We start from the raw sequence: 22,875 nt of genomic DNA, 5'->3' as shown, positions 1-22,875 counted from the left end.
AAGACTTTTGAAGAAGATCACGATAATGGTGACTTGTCCGTTTCTTCTTGTTCTGGGACTTAAAAAGCTGAGAAATGCAATCAAGCAATTTGTTCTTTTGAGTTTCTCTTGATGATGGTTTTATTGAATTAGAAATCGTACTTTGCCTTGGCAGAGGAGACAATGAAATGATTAGTTGGGAATTTCTACAAGACAAAGGACAAATCGTGGCCATTGGAAGATACTAAATTATATTTAGGTTGAAAGGCATAAAGCATAAGGAATAATAAAGTAATTTTCTTAGGAGATTTATGTGCGGATTTTACGTTTACCGTAGCCATTTGAATGAGGAAAGCATTTGGTAGTTGTTTCTGTTGGAAATTTGAGTGGCTACTTACGCTAAAGTGCTCAATGACTTGAATATTGCAAAACTGAAGTGTTTGCTATTTAACACGTTCAATTACTATTAAATGATTAGAATGAGAGAAAGGTCTTGTATCGTTTTTGTGTTTGGAATTGGAGGAATCTATAATGGGGGCAAATAATTACTTCATGTTCTTTGCAGTTCACTTTTCTTATTTGTATAATGATAGATATTCATGGACCTGAACCTTTATTGGGAGAAATCATTCTTCATTCACAACAAACAGTTGAGTGGATGTCGAAGGCTAAAAACTAGAACTACCAACTGAAAACGGTGATTGAAATTGGAAATGTATGAATCCAATGAAGCCACTCAGGGAAGAAGTCGTGACTGAGAGTTCGTTGTTGATTCTATTTATGTACATATACATACGTACATATATCTGTTTTCATCCATGTTTATTGATTTGGCTGCTAGGAAACTGACACTAACGACTTGGATAATTTGCAGCCATTATGCTATACTACATCCAGGCCAACTGCCCTCCATTCGACCATTACCCGCTAAAAGAACTTTCATGAAAGATATAAATTGCCCGAATGACCTCAAATTACATGAACTTTTCCCAGAAGTCCAGTCAATTGATTGAATGGTGTACAGTTAGTTTTGAGATGTTAAGAACGTTCAAAAAAGACATCATAAATGAAATCGTTGGTCATGGGAAGAAAAACGTCATTGCTCTCCTCCTATTTCATGTTAAGAGCGTGCACCAGCCCGGAGGATTGAATGCCCAAAAAAATCTCAGAAATACTTCTTGGATCTTATGCATCGATTGGTGCGTAAAATGAAAATCATGTAGGAAATGATAAAATAGTTTGAGATGATCGAAATCAGAAAATTGGGGCTACTCTCCAAACCTTTAGACTTCAGCAATTGATAATGAAATTCCATCAAAAATGACCAATAAAAAGATACACTTTCATACCTTAACACTTTACACGTAGTACCGGGCGAGCTCAACTCTTGCGTGGCGCTTCAGAATATCGCCACAACCGAACCATGAACTTCTGTTTTTAATCCAGCCCTGATGGCCCGCAATCTGGAAGCTGAATATAAGTATCTTCAAATCTCTTTAGTACATGGTACAGAATGTACTTTTCATGGCTTTTAGGGCTTGTTAATTGCATATGTCAGCATCTGAAATAATAGAATATTGGTTTTATGGGAAACCTTCGGCCCTGCCGGTCTTCTAGGTGATTGTATCTTGGGATATTGATGAATGGTTGGTCGCATCTGAAACGTATAATTTGTAGGGTATGGTTTTTTGGATGCATATTACATGTTGCTGGGAAGTTAATAGATTTTAAGACGTTTTATGTCTTCTTTATGACTTGATGCAATCAGGGAAATTCGGTTACCCAGCCATGAAATTCAGTTAAGTACGCACTGGATATCTGTGTACTGAAAATACTATTTGGGTCAATAGATCAATTTACATAAAAGAGTCTTTAGATTTTTTATTTGATCTACAATCAAGAAAGGGAGAGTCATTCCTTGGAGGGATAAGAGATGATGCAGGCAAGAAATAATGTGAATCAAATTCATAATGTTAACATTATATAAAGATCGAAAAAGTTCGATATAATTAAAATTCTTTGCCTAACTTTTATTTGGATACACTTTTTGAAATAAGGATTTCCAATGCCAGCGACCTTTCAGTCAAATCAGTTTTTGGCAAGCATTTTCGATTATCATGGTGGTGGATAAAAATTACCCATCAAGAGGGTAAGAAAAAGAAATGTATAATATTAAGGAGGGTAACCCATTGAGTATTATTTGTTGAGATTTATTATTAGCTTCCTCACAGAAAACCGACTAACCAAAGTGTCTTAGTGAGACGCAGTTTAATCGAAAATCGGAATAATAAAGTGCCCAATATGGAGTCTTGAAGAACTCTAGAAGGACAGATGTATCAATCAAAAGATACTCTGCAAGATCGGTTTGAAATAGTGGGACATAGTGCGTCAATTATACCTACGCGCCATCCTTGCCGGTTCGCCCAAATATGTTTCAGGTCCCTTCAGGTTTTCTTGAGAAACCTACACTACTCCTCTACTGTTCTGCACAATTTGTTCCTATTGTGATCTACTTGTCGGCCACTTAGGGGTAGTCGATTTGGTTGCATGCCATAGCCCGAGAGGAGTTATCACTCTTTCTTAATGTGTCATCTATCCCCTGCTATTTTCATTTACTGGTCACCATGTCTTGACCATATGCCGACGTTTTGCTTCATTTGAGATCACGAGGGGCCAGAGCATCTCGATGATACAGGGACGTGGAACAATGACAACTTGATGTTATTATTGAGCTATCTGGAGTACCGGATTTTACACAAAACAGTGAAGGCGGATCTAGCACCGTTCAACCGGCATTAAGTTCACTGTCAGCAGAAACTAGACTACCAAGCTACACAAATTGAACGAAACCCTTGAGATATATATAGAAAAAGTGCAATGATTTCTCAGCTTGAGAACTTTGGTTTTGTTAGTATTTAGTTTTAGTTCGAATGCGCTTTCTTCTATCCCTAAATCCTGAACCATTTGGCCAAGGTTCACGACTCGGTGTGAATACAAATAGATGTTGAAAAACGTCGCCTACAACAAGAAGGAATATTATCGCCGATAGAATGGAACCGTATAGGCTACGGTGATTAACCACTTCATCCAGGTGAGGTGAAACTTCACTGGTTGTTGTACAATTGAAAACCGTGGTGAAACGTGCCTATCGTGAGTAAGGAGTCGAATATTAACGTCCCTGACCGGATCACCGAAAGACTTACAAGTTCCTCTGAAATGTGATATACAGTCTGATCAGGTCTCATGTTGTCCGTTCGCAACGTGGCGAACAACATCACTTGTATCAGAGAAAAGAGCACATTTGATGGCGGTCTATTGATCATCAATATTTTCGACGAGTTCTTCAGGGACGACCGCCATCAGATCACCAAGATATTTTTTCCACAATAAGTCACAGCCGGATATCGAAAACTGGCCCTGTTGAGCTTGGCGGGTTGGAGCACTTGTACGGGAAGATGCGGACGGAATAAGAAAGTGAATGTAAGCGATGATCTGGTGCAAGACCGATCTGAAGGACTCACTTGCTTCGCACGTTTAGAAGACTACTCCCAAATCTACTAGTGATCGCGTTGCGGTCGATATATTTAAATGTGTGTTGCTCGTCAGTTGATACTCAACTAACCTTATATATATTATTATAATTGAGGAGCAAACCAAACAGGATGATGTAGAAAATGTGGATAGATTGCTATTAAGGCTGGATCGAGATTATCGGAGTCAGCTTCGAAAATTGAACTTAACTCACTGCGCAAAGTGGGGGAGCTGACTACTGGGGTTGTGCATCGAATCAAAGAACTAAATGGTGAGCGTCGATCTTGAGATGAAAAGATATCTGAAAAATAGGGAGATAACGTTCAAGTAGTATGGAAACGATAGTCGTGAGAGCATGTTTCGAGGACTTCCTGATGGTTTAGAGCACTTAGAGCAACTTCTGAGAAATATTTTTCGAGGATGACTTGCTCTGGGCTACGTGCCTTCCTCTTGGCAGAAGGTGAAGGTAGTCTTCTTATCAAGGAAAGATGACTATTCAAATCCAAACAACTTCAGGCAAATCAGCCTAACATCATTTTTGGTGAAATATCGAGAGTGTTTGAGCGTCACATTCGTGAGAACGCGCTAAGCTTGCACTCACTAAATGAAAACCAACATGCTTACCAGCGTGGAAAGTCCTGTGAGTCTGTTCTTTACACTTTGGTTTCAAATATAGAGGACGCAACTCTGAAAGGTGAGTACACGATGGGGGTGTTCATGACATCGCGACATTGACCGTGTGACCTTCCAAAAGCCCGCCAGAAACTCTAATAAAGTGGATCTACGCTATGCTAACGCAGAGATTACTGTGTGCCGAAGTGGGTGTTGATCGCTCCCTAACAACGGAAGCGAGGAAAAGCTGCCCTCACGGAGGTGTGCTATCGTCACTTCTGTGGAGTATGCTGATGAACTCACTACTATGTGAACTGCAAAATCTATCAATACATGTGATGTGACTGGGATGGCTGTTGATCAAGATCTCGAAATGGTGTGTCGAAATACACAACGCGCCGTTGATTTAATTGACAGTTGGTGTCTCAGGCATGGACTTTCCAAATAAAACCGCAATGGTATTATTTACAAAAAGTAGGACACTGAATGGTCTTTGTCTTACAACCCTTCAACTCTCCGAAGAAGTGTAATGTCTAGGAGTTATTCTAGACAAGAAGTTTCTTTGGAACAAACATGTAGAGATAAAGATGAAACGAGTTCTAAAAGCTTATGGACTGTGTAGGGGACCTTTGCTTCGACATGGGGACTTAGGCCTCAGGTAGTAATGTGGATATATGTTGCTATCATTAGGCCGATGTTTGTTTATGCATCCGTAGTGTGGTGGGTTAAGGTGAAACAAAAGCATTTTCGCTGTAAACTAGCCATACTGCGAAGAACTGTGTGTCTGGGTATCACCGGTGTGGACGGGTACTGACGTCTTCTACACTGATGGCTCAAAAACAGAAAATGGTCCCGGAACCGGCGTCTACCTCTCAAATAAAAACGAGAAGTGGGCTTTTGCCTTGGGGCAATACACAACGGTCTTTCTGGCTGAAGTGTATGCAATCCTAAGGGTGGCAACCTGGATGATTGACGAGCGGTTGAAGGGCAGGCGCGTCGCAATCTATAGCGATAGTCAAGTTGCATTGAGGGAGTTGAGTAGTACTTTGATCACTTCAAAAATCGTTCAGGAATGTAGAAACCGATTGAACTCTGTTTCTAGATTCATTACGGTGGAATTACTCCGGGGACCTGGTCATTGTGGTGTACAGGGAAGTGAAATCTCGGATGCCTTAATAAAAGAGGTTTCAACTTCCCCATTCCCGTACCGGACCCAGCAATTGGGGTGCCAATAGCAGTGGCTGATGCTGCTATCAAAAACTGGGAATAAGCTTTCCATAATGACAGGTGGGGAAGCCTTAATGCTGCTAGACATACCAAACTTTTCCTGTAAGAACTTAACAAACATAGTACAAAGTTTATCCTGTCGAAAAGCAGGAAGACTTGCAGAAGTTTTGTGGGGATTCTAGCTGGGCATATGTTCAGAATTGGAATTATCCAAGATGATACGTGTCCATCCTGTAATGAGAAAGCGGAATCTACGGAACATTTTCAATGTGATTGACGCGCCCATGGATGCATTAGACATCAGATTTTCGGTGCTGATGTGCTCCAATTGCAGCGGGTAGTATCGCATCTACTAACGAATCCGGGATATTCCGTTTGGCGGGGGAATCGAGTACAATGGACCATTAAGGTCTGAGTGCTCTGAGATTTTGCTTCTTCTCCAACTCAAACACACACATTCCAATCGAGGGGAATGTTTGGCTCATATAATGTAACATACATTTTCAGCATAAATGAGAGTCTGCAGTTTCCTCACGAGGTTAACAATATTGGCTTTCAGCTCCGCACAATGCTTTCAAAGCTTGGAAATCCGACCGTCGCGTGCACGGGACGTCCCTTAAAGAAATTGTCGAACGCACCTTGTCGATCATCAAGCCCAGTAAGAGGGCGTGATTCACCCCGTCGGCTTGATAGGATAGAAACCACAAATGCCATGTACTTCATACGCGGATTGAGCCGTGCAGAGCCATGAAGTGAGCTGAGTGGATTCCTGTCCATCGTGGAATGCGAGGTCGTCCAAGCCACCATGAAGTTTGAGCCTTATTTCCGCCGTGGCGTCTGCAAGAGATTGGTTTCAATCAAAGTTAGCTGGTCAGAGGACGTATATGAAGATCTTGTTTTGGATTGTCCCAGCAGTAGCAGAACCGAGGCCGAAGCGCATCACAAGCGAGGTAACGGCGTTAGCGGTTGGTCAATTATCAGATCAGTCAAGGAAACAGGAACGCCACAAATTGCCTGCACAACCGTTTGCTTGTTGAAATTTCAGTTGCGAAATTGAAAACGCTCTACTGAGAAGCTGCTGTTGTGTCGCTACAACTCCAGCTGCCCTGGGTCCAGGCTTAGGGAGAGGACGTCTACGAATGGCAGAAGGACAGAAAACGGCATCTTGTGCGGCTATTGCCCGCGAAGATCCCCAGCTGGTTCAAGTTATCTAGAGCGGACTGTTGCAATGTGCGGATTGCATTGCATCTCCTTGGAGCCACATCATGGACGATGATCGCCAGTTCTTAGTGACTAAGTGATGTGCTGGAAATGTTTGTACCAATATGTTATTCGAGTTTGTGGGAACATCTTCCTGAACTTTGCGAACAATATTACTCTGAACAGCAGAGAATAATGTACAGTTAAGTAGGCTGAATCTGTTCAATTGCATGCCGTTGGCCGAGTTGGCATTGGAGGTTGGTGCCGTGGCACTAGATGTAATCCACAACTTCAGAAGATTAGCTTACGAGGGATGGGATATATTCAAGAGTCTGGCCTGCAAACCTGTCTGGAACCTCGGTCCCGAACGGGATCTGGAAGACAGTGATGTTTTTGGGGGTGTTTTTTCTGTAGCCAGAATCGTTGAACGAGGTTGCCTAAGCTTAGTTGTAAAGCGCACAGCAAAATAGTCTATTGAAATCGTGTTGAATGTACAGGGGGAACTCAAGGGGACCTAAGGCTGTTTTGTTTCCTCGATCTGTTGAAGAAGTAGACTAAATTGCTGGATGAGAATGGAGGATAAGCTCTTGTGTATCATCGTTAAAGGATAGAATTTCCAGCGGAGGGGTAGATACCAGGTTGACTTTTCCACGTGAGGTGATGTAGGATAAACACGAGATGTTAGTTGGAAATGGGAATGCGATTTTGGGGCAGAACCTAGCGTGTTGTTGTCGAGGACGTGTAAGGTATATATGTGGCGTACTGTGAGAAGAACCATTTTATCTTCTGTGATATGTGATTTTCACAATTCTTAAAAGGTAATGATCTTTCTGGTATCTCTTCGACTTCAATCATCAACAAGTAAAGACTTAGGATTTGACTGAAAGCCGTTTCCTTGCTTAACAGCCTGTAGATGTCCACAGAAAAAAATATTTCAAGAATGAATGTTTTCCATTCATTATGTCACAATCGTATAGGTAAAGCCAAGGAGCGCCATAAAGTTCCGGTTATTATCAAGCCGCAGCCAAAATCTCATTAAAAACTATGGAAACCAGTCAAAAACATAAAACGTTACTAAAATTCTGACAGTTTTGTGTCACTTCCTGAACCATTAATATCATCGTCTGATTGTCTTACACCAACCCTACTAAACTACATATATATCATTTTCATGAGCTATAAAATTAAACATGAGCCAAGTCAACTAGACAGCATAATATTTCTAAGAGGGCTCCCAGAAAAGATGCGGAAATTATGGAGACCATCACTGCTCAAGGTGTGTTCGTCCGCACACATAGGTGTTCCTGTATCTTTCGTTTGGCCATTGCGTGCTTAGTACGCTGCCTAGCAACAGTTTCCTTGCTGAGCAATGCACCTATGCATCTTGATACCATCCAGTTTTAATTTTTCGATGAAATTTCTATTTTCGGAACGTATGATGTCGTCTCATTGGGAAAAAGATACAAACCAATGATTGTTTGGATGCTTCATGAACAGCGGACAGATCTTACACCTAATGGGGCAAAAGGAGCATCTCACACGATCAAGACGATGGAAATAAGTAAAATAAAAGGAAAATGTGTGGAAAATGTTGCTTTAAGAAATTTAAGCTGGCTGGCAGACGTGTCTTCTCGACCCGCGACCATTTTTCTTGGCGACATTTTCGCCTTAATAAATAAGCGTTGGAGCCCATGTGTCGTCGTCACATTTAAAAGGATGGATGACCCATCTAACATTCAGCATCCAGTTGCCTGGCTTCCGATTATGATGATTATAGGGTGGTTTGGAAATAACATCGGGAACTTTGTGAAAGCTATTTAAGGCGGAACGTATACTGTACACTTAGGTTGTTAAATCGTCAGCGGATTTTTAAGTGAATTATGTATCTTTTATTGCTATCGAGGAATTTTAAGATTCTTGGAAGAATGCGGTATTTTTAAGATGAAAGTCGAAAGAAGGGCGTGGAACTAACATAACCCAATAATCCATATCGACCTTGGTTTTAGGATATCCACGGCTGAGTGGAATCAACGATACCCAATGTTATCGGGTTACCTATTTATGTCGGCCTCCATTATGTGTTTTTGAAATTTCGAGCTAGTGTAGCACCTATTTCCCCTCGAATTCCAAAATGACTGCTAGGTTTATGTGTAATGTCGTTAGGTTACTCATCAAGGTAAGCGGTTCGACCTGAGACTTAACCAGCCTTTGATTGAAGTGCTCCAGGCTACGAGATTTCACCAGAACCAAGAAACCATTCTGAAGGATTAGATTCATATCTCCTTGGATTTGCTTCCGGTCCGATTATTTGCGGTCAGCCTTCTGGGGTTTTCTGGGGGTGTTGTATCCATATTCTAAATACGTGTGTGTGTCTTCTCTAATGAGGCAGAGAAGGAATTCGAATATAGGAAACCAGGGATTACATGCGAAGAATATCTATTAAAATTTTGATAAAAATACTTTCATCTCATTTAAGCTAATCTGACATCGATCGGATGAAGACTCAGGATTGCTTCTATCACTAGAAAGATATGGACTTATAGCTTTCCAGACTCTAGACTTTGTTTTTCAGCTTCGTTTTAAAGAGTGAACTCGGCCCAATAAAATATCTGAGGAGATAATTTGCGCAAATTAGAGTCTCTTCTAGATTTGAATATTATTTCTCCTCCATTTCATTCCACATTACTTAAGGATTCCTTCACTACTCAGAATATTCTACTATTCTTCAGTTGGTCCATCTATTTTTAAATGGTGCCAGCATACATATCAAGCAATTGCCACTATGGAATCTCTGCAAGTTCTCAAAGAATGATGCTGGCGACGATGGTGATCATATCGAAAATTAGCCGACTAAAGTGAAAGAATATCTGCTCTAACGATAGTACGTACTGCAAGTATATTTTTAAAACTAAAACCAAATAAAGCAATGTCAGCTGTCGGGGAGCCGCTTATTTATGGGGGATAAATGAAAATGAAGATCTTTTTTTAATCATGAAACGATTAAGGAATTCTAAACAAGTACTTGCAGTGTGCATGGCACCAGCTTTCAAGAAGATAGTTTTGATGCTAATTTAGGTTTCATTTGTGTTAACTGTTGAAGTAACACGAGTGTGGTTTTGATTAGTCGGAAGTATGATAATGGAGAGATGAAAACTTCCATGTTTTTTCTAATGGAATTATGACATGCGTATTTCCAGGTTAATCGTTTGCTTGTGTTCGTTTTATGTTTGAGTAAATAATCAAAAAACTGGATTAACACGGAATCAGAAAGTGGATCAATTCTCACATAATAAGCTGAATCACGTTGAAGTCTTTAAGTTGGTATTTACTCAGATCCCATTAATGGTTTAATAATCTTTTCAAAAAATAAGTAAAATTTAGGTAATATATTGGGAGAGAGTTCACTGAAGGCAAAAATCTCAAACTCGTATCAACTAGATGACTTCTTCCAAAAATTTGGGTCTTTTATATTTTTATAGTTTACAAAAAACTGTTTGGTATCTCTTCTCGTGTATAACTCTGAAAATTGAGGCTTAAGCGTGAAAAATTACGAACTCTTAGCTGCTTTTAAGAGAAGAATTTTTCGAAGAATTTTGGGCTCCTTACATGGATGGATGATTCAATTATTCTATGTAACGATGAAATTCATGGGCAATGTTACAACAGTCTGTTCGCGGACTTGCCACCAAGTCCGTATGGGTGAGGAGGAGGATCTATGATAGAAAAGAAGCCAGGATGCCAGTGAACTATTACGGTTATGGTATTGGTGGACCTCGGCCCAAAACAAGGATCTCTAGAGTTGCTTACTAAGGCAGGTGTAGATCTGACTCCCTTTGTGGTGTCGTTGATATTGATGATAATGTATAGTGAAGTTTACGCTTTTGCCTGGGTTATGTTCTTTGAACCTACTTAGGTTGACTAGAAAAATTTTTTTGAAAACTAATGGTCGACAATTAGCTTCATATAAAGATGAGCCGAAATCCAAACTTCTTGTGTTAATTGTTGACTCCATAGTTCCTAGTACAAATATTTTCCGTCTCCCTAACTAACTTAAAGGTAAAGAATTTGGATTGGTGAATATTCCTCCCATTGATCAAGTCCAAAGCCTGCGTGTCTCAAAGGTTGGAGTAGAGAAAATTTAAGAAAATTAGATCAATTCAGCACTTTTAGAGAGGGTCCTGCATGATTTTTACTCCGGGCTCGTTTTTTCCTTCCTATGACGCTTGATCGGATCGATTGGAATACATCCCTACGTCATTACGTAGAACAATCTAAACTCACATTGTTTCATTCAACGCAACTAGGATATTGCTCTCGACTACTTGGCCGTCTTATATGTCCAAGATTTCAGGATATACTTTCCGCAATATCACTGTGATAAGAGACTTTGTTTTCGGACACAGTTAAGACAAGTCGATTACTGCGTCACGTGAAAATTTTGACGTTATCAGGGATTCGATCACCCAGCAACAGTAAAGTATTCAGGACCTACATCATACTATTGGAAGGGACGCAAGCAGTGCAGCGGAACAAATGCTGGCAAAGAGAAATTAGCACGCATAAAACCGTCCGCAACACCCTGCAATTTTACTTCTTTAATCGACATGCTTCTATAAAGTATCTGAACCCCTTTCTAAACCACATCCTGATGCTGACAGTTAACCTGGAATCATTCAAAATTCATTTATATATAATTTAGCCAGAACTTTATATTCATGAAACCGAATTCTCTTCTTCTTCACATCAATTGTCTTTGAACGTAACAGGTTCTTTCAGAGTGACTGGCCGCCTGATCACTGAAATTGACTTTTATTCTGCTGCCACTGAGAGAGAATTAAGCTAGAGTGAGAGAAGAAATTAAATTAGAGACTCGAGAATCGCAGGTCGTCGATTTTGCGAAATAAAATTGACTTTCGCGGTTTAAAATTTTATATAAATCCGAAGTAGTCGGGGGAGGCATTGTGAGACACTAGCCTCAAAATATCGAAGAAAATGTATCTTTCTCTGCTTGTGATCCGCTAGCAAAGAAGGACACTTTAGAAAAGTTCTAACGTTAACTTTGAATCTCAAGAGATCTGACTAAGCTTTCAGGATCAAATCGCACCGTCCATTACTTCCGGAAATTCAATACAGAATAATCTGTCAAGGGCCAATGATTCGAAGTTTAGAGCTGATCGATTTCTCAAAGTTCCCCTCTTATTTCAGGATGATGTGGAATTCTGGTCCGGGTCGAAACATTATTTGATATTAATCTGGGATCGGACGAACTTAACTACACGATCTTGGATGTGTGCGTTAATTATCTCCATTGCCGTCAAGAAAGGAATTCTCATATTCAAATCCATTGAATTGGTCGTCGGCGTCTCTTGGACCAAACCAGGCAGGGAAGAAAGTCCTCTGATTATCTAAAAGTCTTCTTCAATTTTGAGAACACTTAGTCCTAAAAGCAATGCTTATGTAACAATTATCGAGCTATGTTTGGGGTAGTGTATTCTAATTTACATATTTGACGAATCTGAGAAGTTTGATCGAATCTACCCGTGGCTGAGATCTGGAATTCCCTGCAGTGCCGAAACCAGCCTGTACGTCCGACATCGTGTATGAAAAAGTTCGAGGGCAACTTGAAAATCGTTCTCGATTAGTATAGTTAACTCAACCCCCTAATCGAGCCCGTTGCGTGATCGTAGGGTTAGGACCTTTTGTTACTACCAATATCGCTACCGAGAAGAAAATCACCAATGTGAGTCCCTATGCAAGTCGGTTGTTAGCAAGCTCGCCGGAAACAAACAACGTTTGCTTCTAGTTTCGGTGACTAGGAATCAGATCGAAAAACCGAACAACGTTTTGTTGGTGATAGCATAACCGGCGTCTTCCTACTTTCAGACATCGCACTTGAAGGTCTCGATTTTTGCCTTAGTTATGCTAACGGCATTCTTGTTGCTTCAAAAGCTCCTGAAGGGTATCAATGTCGCTTAAGAGCTGCTTTTGGGAGGTTCCTTTCTACTTGAGGAGTTCAGAGAGACTCAGGCAAGATACAATACATACGGTAGAGGATTGCAGGCCATTCACAGTCCCATTTAACTCGGCAACATTTAATTGAGGACGGAGAGCGCATTATCAAAACGAATCACAAACTCATCGTTTATGATTTAATGAACAAATTGAAGAAGGCTTCACCGGGGCAGCTCAGGCAACTGAGTTACATCAGCCACCTTCCCACAGAAATTATTTATCTTGCAGGAAAAGAAAAAAGATTGAACCACAAATTTTTTGAGCAATAATATTGGCGTGCCAGCTTCGTTTAAATTTGAGAACATTACTGCAATCAAGGTCTAAAACGACGAACTTCAAGAAATCCTGAGGTGAAACTGACCTTTCAGTCTAAACGAATTCTGTTTAGATGGTGGAATGGCAATCGACTGTAATACATTGTCAGATGAGATCTGGTCTTAAATACCGGCGCTGTTAAGGAAGCTCGAAATGGTGGATATCCGTCATATTTAAGCAAATACTCGCGGAAAAGTTCGAACGAAATTTATCTCTTCGTTGATCAAAAAATTTATTTCTTCGTTGATAAAAAAAGACGTCATCGAGTGGGTTTGGCAGAGGACTTGGTTGGAGGTATTCTGTCTGTGTGTATGGGGGGAGTAGCTACAGCTTCTGAGCACTCAGGACGTGTTGGCCCATTGTACTCGCCAACCCCGTCTAACGGAATATTTCGGATTCGTTAATGAATCGCAGGATTTCCGTTAGTGGATGTGATGCTACCCGTCGCAATTGGAGTACATCGGCACCAAAGATCTGATGACTGATGCGTCCATAGGCGGGGCATTCACATAGGAAATGCTCCGTGGTTCTGAGCGAAATTATGCGGTGTTTTCAACGATTAATTATTTGAAATAATAAAAACTTGTTGTTTCTTTTTCGTTGGTGTGAATGTTTATTCTTGCAAATTCTAACAAACTTGTTAGCACTGATGAAGGGAACAAGTGGTTCCCGAAATATCGGTTTTCGCAAGAATAAACATTCACACCAACGAAAAAGAAACAACAAGTTTTTATTATTTCAAATGCTCCGTGGATTTCGCTTTCTCATTACAGGTGGGACACGTATCATCTTGAGTAATTCCTATTCTGAACATATGCCCAGCTAGTGAATTATGGCCTGTCAGAATGCCCACAATACACCTGCAAGTCCTCCTGCTTTTCGACAGGATAAACTTTGCGGTACGTATGTTCGGTTCTGGCAGGAAAAGTTTGATGTGTCGAGCAGCATTTAGGCTCTACCACCTGTCATTATGGGAAGCTTGCTCCCAGTTTTTGAAAACAAACCAACCAACAGGCCAATGCTACTGATATTCCAATTGCTGATTCCGGTCCCGTCATAGGGGAGATTGACCCCTCCTTCGCTAAAGCATCCGAGATTTCATTTCCCTCTACGCCACAGTGACCAGGTACCCAGAGTAGTTCCACCGCGTTGAATCTAGAGATAAAGTTCAAACGGTTTCTGCATTCCTGAACGATTTTCGAGGTGATCAAAGGACTACTCAATGCCCTCAATGCAGCTTGGCTGTCACTGCAGATTGCGATGCGCCTGACCTTCAACCGCTCGTCAATCACCCAGTTTGCCGCCCTTAGGATCGCATAAACTTCGGCTTGAAAAACCGTTGCATATTGTCCCAAAGGAAAAGCACACTTCTCATTTTTATTCGAGAGGAAGACTCCGGCTCCAGAACTCTCTTCTGTTGGTTGGAGGTATTAATTATTTAAAACTCTTTTTCATTTGGTGGCTTTTTGAAAACCAGGATAATATCCTTCCGCCCACAGCCAATCTCATGGTAAAGTCTTGGCCCTGCTTTTGGGAAAAAAGATATGTATTCCAAAGCTGCAAGTTGGACCGACATGCTTTCAACAGCTTTGCTTGTTATAGGTAAAAATATCAAAGAGGACATAGGGACATCGACTTCAGGGGGAAGGAACAAGATACAAGCGTGGCGACTTTTTGTTGTGCTATCGGCTGTGTGAGCTTTACTCTTCAAATCTTCAGAGCAGTGGATGATCTGACGATAAATGCTTGTTCTGGTGCCTCCTTTTTGAAGCCTAGCCTTTCACGAGCCCATCTATCAACCTTCTCATTACCAGCAATGTTTGGCTTTCTAGCACCCACAGGAAGGAACGTTTCATTCTGTCGTTATTGACTTTAGGTAAAAATAAGTAAAACTAAGTGAATTTTCAAGAAGTCTCTAATTATCGCAAGCGTTTCAATAGGATTTGATGCAGCGCAGTCCTCTCACAATACGGACACATTGTTTCATTCAATGCATACAAAGGCATTCTGCTATCATAGTACAGAAACAAGTCGGGAAACCGGAAGCTGGACGCTTCAGGTACGAAAGGTTTTGTGTATTTCTTAGTACGTAGCACGTAATATATCCATATATTATGTGAGAGTATCCACTTTTGGGTGATATTGACATTCATAGTCTTCAATTTTCAAAGAAGCAACAAATTTGAGGTATTATAATTTTGTTAGTAATAATGCGATTTCCACCAAACTTGGTGAGATCATGCTCTATATTATAGCCTATATCACCGAAAAATTTCATGGTACTAGGATGAACTTAAGGGGGGTTTCTAACCAATTATAAAAAATTGTAGTAATATACTATTATCAACTTTATTTAAATAGATATCGGCATGGAAGGTATTTCGAAGCCCAGGCACCAGATAGTGGAAGCCTCCTGATTTTTTTTCAGATTTTTCGGTTTGGTAGTTTCTGAGAATGGCCCCCTTAAAGAAGTGATCACTTTCAACCCCCCGCGCTCCCCATCCTTCTAACGAATGTCAAAACTAAGACCGGATTTGAAAAGTACTAATCGAGACCTTTAATTTGATACCCCACATGACTACATTTGATGAAAAAAATTGTACACCCCCCCTTTGCATATATGGGGACCCCCCCTTAAATTCGACGTAAAAGGATGTAATTCACTGTATGCGTGAGTGTTCACAGTTCCCACCTTTCTACCAAATTTGGTGTCAATCGCTACAACCGTCTCCGAGAAAAATGCGTGTGACGGACAGACAGACAGACAGTAAACCGATTTTAATAAGGTTTTGTGTTTACACAAAACCTTAAAAAGGATGGAAATGAGCGTTAACAGCGCATTTGGAGCTGATATGGTAAGCGAACGAACCACACGGCGGTGGTTCGAAAAATTCCGGTCAGGCGACCTAAACCTTCAAAGTGAGCCATCGATTGACAACGAGGAGTTACGTTTGCTTTTCAACTCCGACACACGTCAGTCTGTGGGAAACATTGCAGAGAAACTGGGCGTACACTATTCGACAGTTTCCCGGCACTTGCAACAACTTGGAAAGGTGAAAAAAATCGACAAATGGGTTCCGGATGCCCTTACGGAGCAAAACATGGCGCTTCGAATGGAAATTTACAGAATAGTGACATGTGATGAAAAGTGGATATTATAAGGCAACCGTTGCCGATCAGCACACAGGCTAGATGCTGCACTGCAATTGCAGTATGAGACTCTGCCTCATCCACCATATTCACCGGACCTTTTGCCAACCGACTACCACTTTTTTAAGCATTTGGATCATTTGTTGGAAGAAAAACAATTTAGGAATGAAGAGGCCATTAAAATTGCCTTCGACGAGTTTATCAACACATGGAAATTGGACTTCTACGAAATTGGCATACATGCTCTTGTATCTCTCCGGGAGAAGTGTTTTGAATTGACTGGCACCTATTTTGATCAATTAAATAAATTTTTGTAAGCTTTACAGTCGTTTCAAATGTTAGTACCGAATCCGCCATTTCATGTGCAACAACCTAATAATAACAGTAGGATTTCATCCGATAATTATTTTATACAAAATGAAGAACAAACTGATTCATTTTTCGAAAATAAGTTGTGGATATAGACCACATATTGTTTATAAACACCTATACTCAAGAAACTCAGGTAAGTACTAAAACACTAGCAAATAGCAAAGCGAAAAGCTGCACCTTGAAACATTTGTGGAATTCTTAACAAGTCGGGAAACCGGAAGCTGGACGCTTCAGATACGAAAGGTTTTGTGTATTTCTTAGTACGTAGCACGTAATATATGCATATATTATGTGGGAATATCCACTTTCGGATGATGTTGACATTTATAGTCTTGAATTTGCGAAGAAGCCACAAATTTGACTTATTATAATTTTGTTAGTAATAATGCGATTTCCACCAAACTTGGTGAGATCATGCTCTATGTTATACTCTCTATTGTTGTGAAATTTCGTCGTGCTAGGATGAACTTAAGGGGGGTTTTGCAGTCAATTATTAAAAATTATGGTAATATACTATTATTAACTTTATTTGTACAGATATCACTATGGAAGGTATTTCGGAGCCCAGGCGCCATATAGTTACAGCCTCCTGATTTTTTTCAGATTTTTCGGCTTGGTAGTTTCTGAGAATGGCCCCCTTAAAGGAATGATCACTTTCAACCCCCCGCACTCCCCACCTTTCCAACAAATGTGAAAACTAAGACCGGCTTCGAAAAGTACTAACCGAGACCTTTCATTTGATACCCCACATGACTATATTTGATGAAAAAAAAATTTACACCCCCCTTTTGCATGTATGGGGACCCCCCCTTAAATTCAACATAAAAGGATGTAACTCACTGTATGCGTGAGCGTTCACAGTTCCCACCTTTCTACCAAATTTAGTGTCAATCGCTACAACCGTCTCCGAGAAAAATGCGTGTGACGGACAGACAGACAGACAGACAGACAGACAGACAGACAGACAGACAGACAGACAGACAGACAGACAGTAAACCGATTTTAATAAGGTTTTGTGTTTACAAAAAACCTTAAAAAACGAAGCAGTATATGGCAACATGAGCTTTCGTCCTTTTTTGCAAGAATCCTACGGAATAACTTAAACAACTTTCCTCTCTCCCTTTCCGTTTTGGGCTTGACTACCCGAAAGCGAAAGTTTTTCATCATCCGCTATTTCATAGTCAGCAATTACCTTTGTGCCAGTATTGATTTTTTTTTTCAACTGACATCCATCTTTATCCCTCTTGGCGCCCAGTTGGGTTAGTTAGAACCTTAATTTAAAGTCATTCACATTCTTCCTAAATCGAGCATTTATTTTCCGTTTTAACTTTCAATTTGCAAAATATTAGACATTTTTTCTTTCACCCCTTGTTTCTCTGCACTCTCACCACCAAACTCTCCTCCGACTGATGGGGCCATAATCTATACACCAGTTAAATTGTCAAGATCAAATTATTATGTTACTGGCTTCTTACTTTTTCAATGAATGTCTAGGTTGCCTGGTAATCCTTCTCTTCTTTAATTACATCCATTATTGTACTTCAATTAACCTCAGTTCCTTGAGCAATAAGCAAAACCAAAATGGGTGTGCGAATGGGGAGCTGAGCTGCCTTTTGGTAGAACACAATGATCCTATGACTCTTCAGCAGGAATGGATTACACCCTCTGCTAAATATGAATATGAAACTTATTTGAAGCTTAAATACTAACTTCAGCATTTTGCTGAAAATGTTATCGAATAGTAGTACTTCCTTATCCTTTATGAGTAAAATTCCTTCTTCCTATTGTTCTGTTGTGAACGTAGAGTATTTATCACTGCTTTCTCTTTGTCGGCATAGATAATACGGTGGATGAGAAAACACTCATAATTGGCATCCTCTAGTTAGGATACGAGTTGTGCCCAATGTCGGCAGAATCCTTTTTTCTCTACCTTATGCTCCGTGGTTTTTAGGCTTATTTCCTAATCCAAAGAACTAGCCGAATAGGTCCTTAGTTTCCAGTATTTAACGGGGTATACTGTAGTTATGTCGTTATTTTGTAGAATTGAAATATAAGGTTTATCATTAAAGAAAGGGAATCTTTATCCGTCCCGAAGGGAATTTTTCTGATATAATAACTACAGTGAAAGTGCATGGCGCATATAATACGGCTATGAAAAGCTGGATATGGATAAGGAGTAGAAAGTGGGAGTGCTACCTTAAATAAAATAGAATTTAGATTTTTCTTCCCAGAAGCAAAACGATAGATACGTACCGAACATTAAGAGGTCGACAAGATGCTGCCACGATTTTGGTGAAATAGCTGGAGCGGTGGCTCCTCTGCATTATGTGAAAAATAGGTGTTAATGCCTACGGACCTCATCCTCTTCCTAAGAATTAATGGGTGGTCTTAACAAAAAAACTACTTAATTTTCTGCTTCTTCGCCTTGCCACGCTAAAAAAACCAAATTGAAATCAATTGCCTTTGGGCTAATTTAATAATTTCCTTTTGTTTCAATCAAAATGATATGAAGTCCGACACCTGAAAAAATGCCCACGAAAGAGCTTCAACTCAGCAAGCTTCCGCGGATTATTCAAGACCACACGATTCACCTAATGTAAGTGCGGCTACATGCCACCTCTGTACTTAGAAATGTATAGCTTGTATGGGAGAAACACAAAAAATGAGCATCCAAAACGGAGTACAATCCACGGAAGTTTCAAATTACAGGTAAGTTCCTACTGTTCATTTGTTGTGTTTCTCCGAAATTGATGATGAGCCATTTTTGGTTAGCAGAAATAAATTATACTTGCGGACGACCGTTAGGGTGATTGATCAAAGCCTCGTGAACTGATTCGATTCACTGGAAGCATTGGATACGATTCGGAGAAAATATGAGGAGTGTTTCAGAGGGTTCAAGTTCTTTGATTTCGGATTAGATTTCTGCCATAGTGGCTGCATCTACTATCCATTAAGATATTTTGGGAAGGTGTGGAATTAAAATGAAACTAATGAACTCCAAGAGTTTAAGAGACTAAGATCATATCCTTTCTAACCTTTTATGAAACGGTGGGAAGCTGCACTTGTGGCTAACATTGAAGGTAACCTATAAGATATTTGCTGATGCTTAAATGAAATTGAGAAAACTATGTTACTTTTTACGTCACAATTCTTTCACATCTGAGGCCACACTGTGTCTCCGGTTTAGTATTCATAAAACCCTTTTCAATTAGCTTTAAATTCCTTGAATTATCATAGCATGAACATCATTCCTAACTTCCCAATTATTTTCTATATTTTCAGTTCTGGGAAATTATTTCAGAAGAACATGGAATCGATTCAACCGGTATCTACCACGGTGACAGCGATCTTCAATTGGAAAGGGTTAGCGTCTACTACAACGAAGCATCAGGTAAGCGTTACGGACTAATTAGGTGCCATTTCTCACATATTTGGTTAGGACCTCTCTACGCACTGAACAAATGAGCAAACCATTGCGTACGCGTAACTAGCGATCATTTTAATTGACACTGACACAGGTGTTGATTACTTGGTTGATTGTTGTAGCCTTGCGAGCTTGTATCTTGTAGATATGCGCTGGGCATAATGTGTTGAGGCGATCTAACGATCGAATACCAATCAATTGCATGGAATTGCTGATCAAACGCTTGACAAATTCTTTCACATACCACCTGGTAGAGTGCACGCCATATGCGGCACAGGAAACCTTGAAAGTTTTCCTGAAGAACGCACCTACTTTTCAGATACTCCGATGATACTTGGGGAGATTTCAAAGGTGTGCATATGTTTACAGAGGGATTGGCTATTCTTCATGGGGTATCGCACAGAACATGTAACTTCATTTTTCGTAGAATTTAAGCAACTTTGACGCACAGATAACCGTCATCGACGTCTAGACAATAAAAGCCACAAAATCAAATGAATTCTGATATCTTAATGAATCAGATTTTTGAATTAACGTCAGCAATAGTCCGGAATGGACAAGCCTGGCCAGTTAGATACCACCTAAATTCGATGGTGACATGTGATGCAATTCAACCGCACCATCGTACGCACCCATTTCAATGTAACTAAAAGCCACAAACAACTGAGTTAGTTGCCCAACTGGAATGAGCATACCCCATTGAAGCCACAAAACGACCATAAACGCATAGTTGTACGTAAATCGACGGCACGCTATTTGATTATTATGCGTTTGGATCGTTACTTTTCCACATACGTTTTCAGACCACTAAGTGCAACACAGTCAAGTGGCTGCAAGAAGTTCTACCGATATAACGTATCACTTCCTCCCATTTTTAGTGATCGTACGTGTTTGCAATTTAATCGATGACGTTCGCTATTTTTCCCGGATTGTATGCAGACTTCACGCATTTTTGGGGCATCCCAACATTTGCATTACAATACAGAATAATGTGTTGCAGTGAGTTGGGCTTTTAAGTGTAGGTACAAGGAAGGGCAAAGATGGCTATAGTTAATATATCCATTCTCAGTACTTCAAAAATATATTGAGGGCATTACAAATATTCATGAAATTTATGGGTCATGACTTTTTATTGTCTTGAGGAATCTGAAGAGTTTGAATCCGTCGCTGTGGCCCTCTTACTTAAGGTTCTGTTAACTACATGTTGCTCATGGAATACGTCATAACCTCACGCAATCTGACCCATTGAGTTTTTCCCGATAAACTTGATAAAAAAAATGATTCGTTCAATTTTGATGAAAGTGGAAAATTTAGAAACCTTGGCAAGTGTCAAGGGGACTTACATCCGCTAAAATTACGGCTATCCTTACATCCCGTCCCTTTCTCCGAAGGACCGTATTGAGGCGTATATTCAGAGCAAGTCCATGTTAGTCGCCTGATTCGCTTAGCTGCTTAGAGTGGCAGTCATTGCGGTCCTGTTTTCTTCTCACCTTAGGATCTTCTCAATTAGTTTGTAGGGTGTTATGTCCAAATTCATGACATTCAGCTTCCTAGAGGGCCTCAATCGCTTGAAGCTGTATATGGATCAAGTTGGCTCATATTGGTTTCCATGGTCAGCGTAATTTGGTGGTATGCTGAACTCAATCCTTTTTGGTTTGCGGCGGACACTGACCAATCTCCTCACTCAGAAGGAATTCGACTATTATAGGCTGGATTACATAGCCTGTCTGCAACTGCACCTTGGTTACTCGGTTTTGAACCTCATTATTGTTAGCAATGAGCTTATTAGCTTTTCAGATACTAGTAGGCACAATTTAGTCCGAGATTTGGTCTTTTTTATTCGTATTTTGCATTACTAGAGATAATGCTCATAGGAGTCGATATTCTCCCCTATAAAAGGTTGTCGAATACCTGATGAAAACGTCATGGTCTTTTGGCTGGAAATGGCAAATTTGGCTCTTGATTCATACCTAGAAGTAGGCTGCAAGCCGTCACATTAGGGAAATGTGCTCATCCCCATAAGGCGCCTGGTTAAACGGTCGGTAGAATTCACCGTTAGGGAAGTTGCAAGATGCGGTCGTAATGCTAGTAGTGCAAATGCTGAGGAGACATGAGCGATTCCTCCCTACAATAGTTAGAATCTTTACGGGTCTAATAACAATTTTTTTGGAAGTGTGTCTCATCTTCCAGGAACAGATGTCCGACAAACTTCTGATTGGCTGAAAAGTTGAGTTAAGAAGAATATGATCCTACGAGCTTTTGTATTTCGTAGTGAAAGGAACAATCAAAATTCGTTAAATTGACGTCCGTTCTGGTATCCCATGTTTATGCTAGCTAGCTAGTGATCTAGGTCCGAGACGTCAGAAAATTTCGTGGAAGTTTTTTCAGTGTTCAACTAAGTCCGAACCCAATCTTCTTCTGCTTTCAGCTTTATTTCCACAGTTCCCATCGTAGAGAAATTGGTGAACCGTTTTCTGATCGACTTTTCATTAGAAGATGTGCATGGTGCCGAAATTTCCTGTGATATGCTTGTTACATAAATGGTTGTATGAGAACTGAACATGTCATTCTAACTCCCGTAGAGAACCGTTTTTTAATGCCGTGCTCCTTTTTTCGAAAATGTCTTAATATTTTGAAGACATACTGCATGCGCAATTTTGAATATTTTACATAGAAATGAATCAAACAAAATGGTATCCTTTTCAGTTTTTGTTCCGTTTGGCAGGGGGCTGTCGTTTAGATCGCCACGTATTTGTTTTTGGGTCGTTTCCTATCAACTATTCAGGGTAGCGAATTCTCTTTAACGTAGATTACATTGCCGTAACATTGAAGACGTCTGTCTAGCAATTTCTGCATGATTAGCGTAATCTCGTTTTGATAGTGAATGTTGCCTGCATTTCAGCAAAAGATCTTTGTTTCCATTATTGCGAGTCAGCGCTCACTGTCTTTGGTAGCCGGTCAGTACTAGAAACTACATAGTATTGCCATAAGTTCTGTCAGTTAAACAAATCTTTATTTCTTACTAAGTAATAAACCAAATCAATCGAAAAGTA

At 40.2% G+C, this 22,875-nt stretch overlaps 1 protein-coding gene across 2 annotated transcripts in view; it reads left to right on the top strand.

The window, feature by feature from the left end:
• The window catches only part of LOC119656266 (tubulin beta-3 chain), a 90,724-nt gene that overhangs the window by 53,564 nt on the left and 14,285 nt on the right, over window positions 1-22,875 (top strand). For both annotated transcript variants that reach the window (XM_038062689.1, XM_038062688.1), the window contains one exon: window positions 19,681-19,789. In XM_038062689.1, the coding sequence (XP_037918617.1) occupies window positions 19,681-19,789 (109 nt within the window). The remainder of the gene's footprint in view (window positions 1-19,680; window positions 19,790-22,875) is intronic.

This window comes from Hermetia illucens, chromosome 4 (genome assembly GCF_905115235.1).
Source record: "Hermetia illucens chromosome 4, iHerIll2.2.curated.20191125, whole genome shotgun sequence".
Lineage (NCBI taxonomy): Eukaryota > Metazoa > Arthropoda > Insecta > Diptera > Stratiomyidae > Hermetia > Hermetia illucens.
Note: the sequence above shows the minus strand (reverse complement) of the source record. Positions and strands in the feature narration are given on the sequence as shown.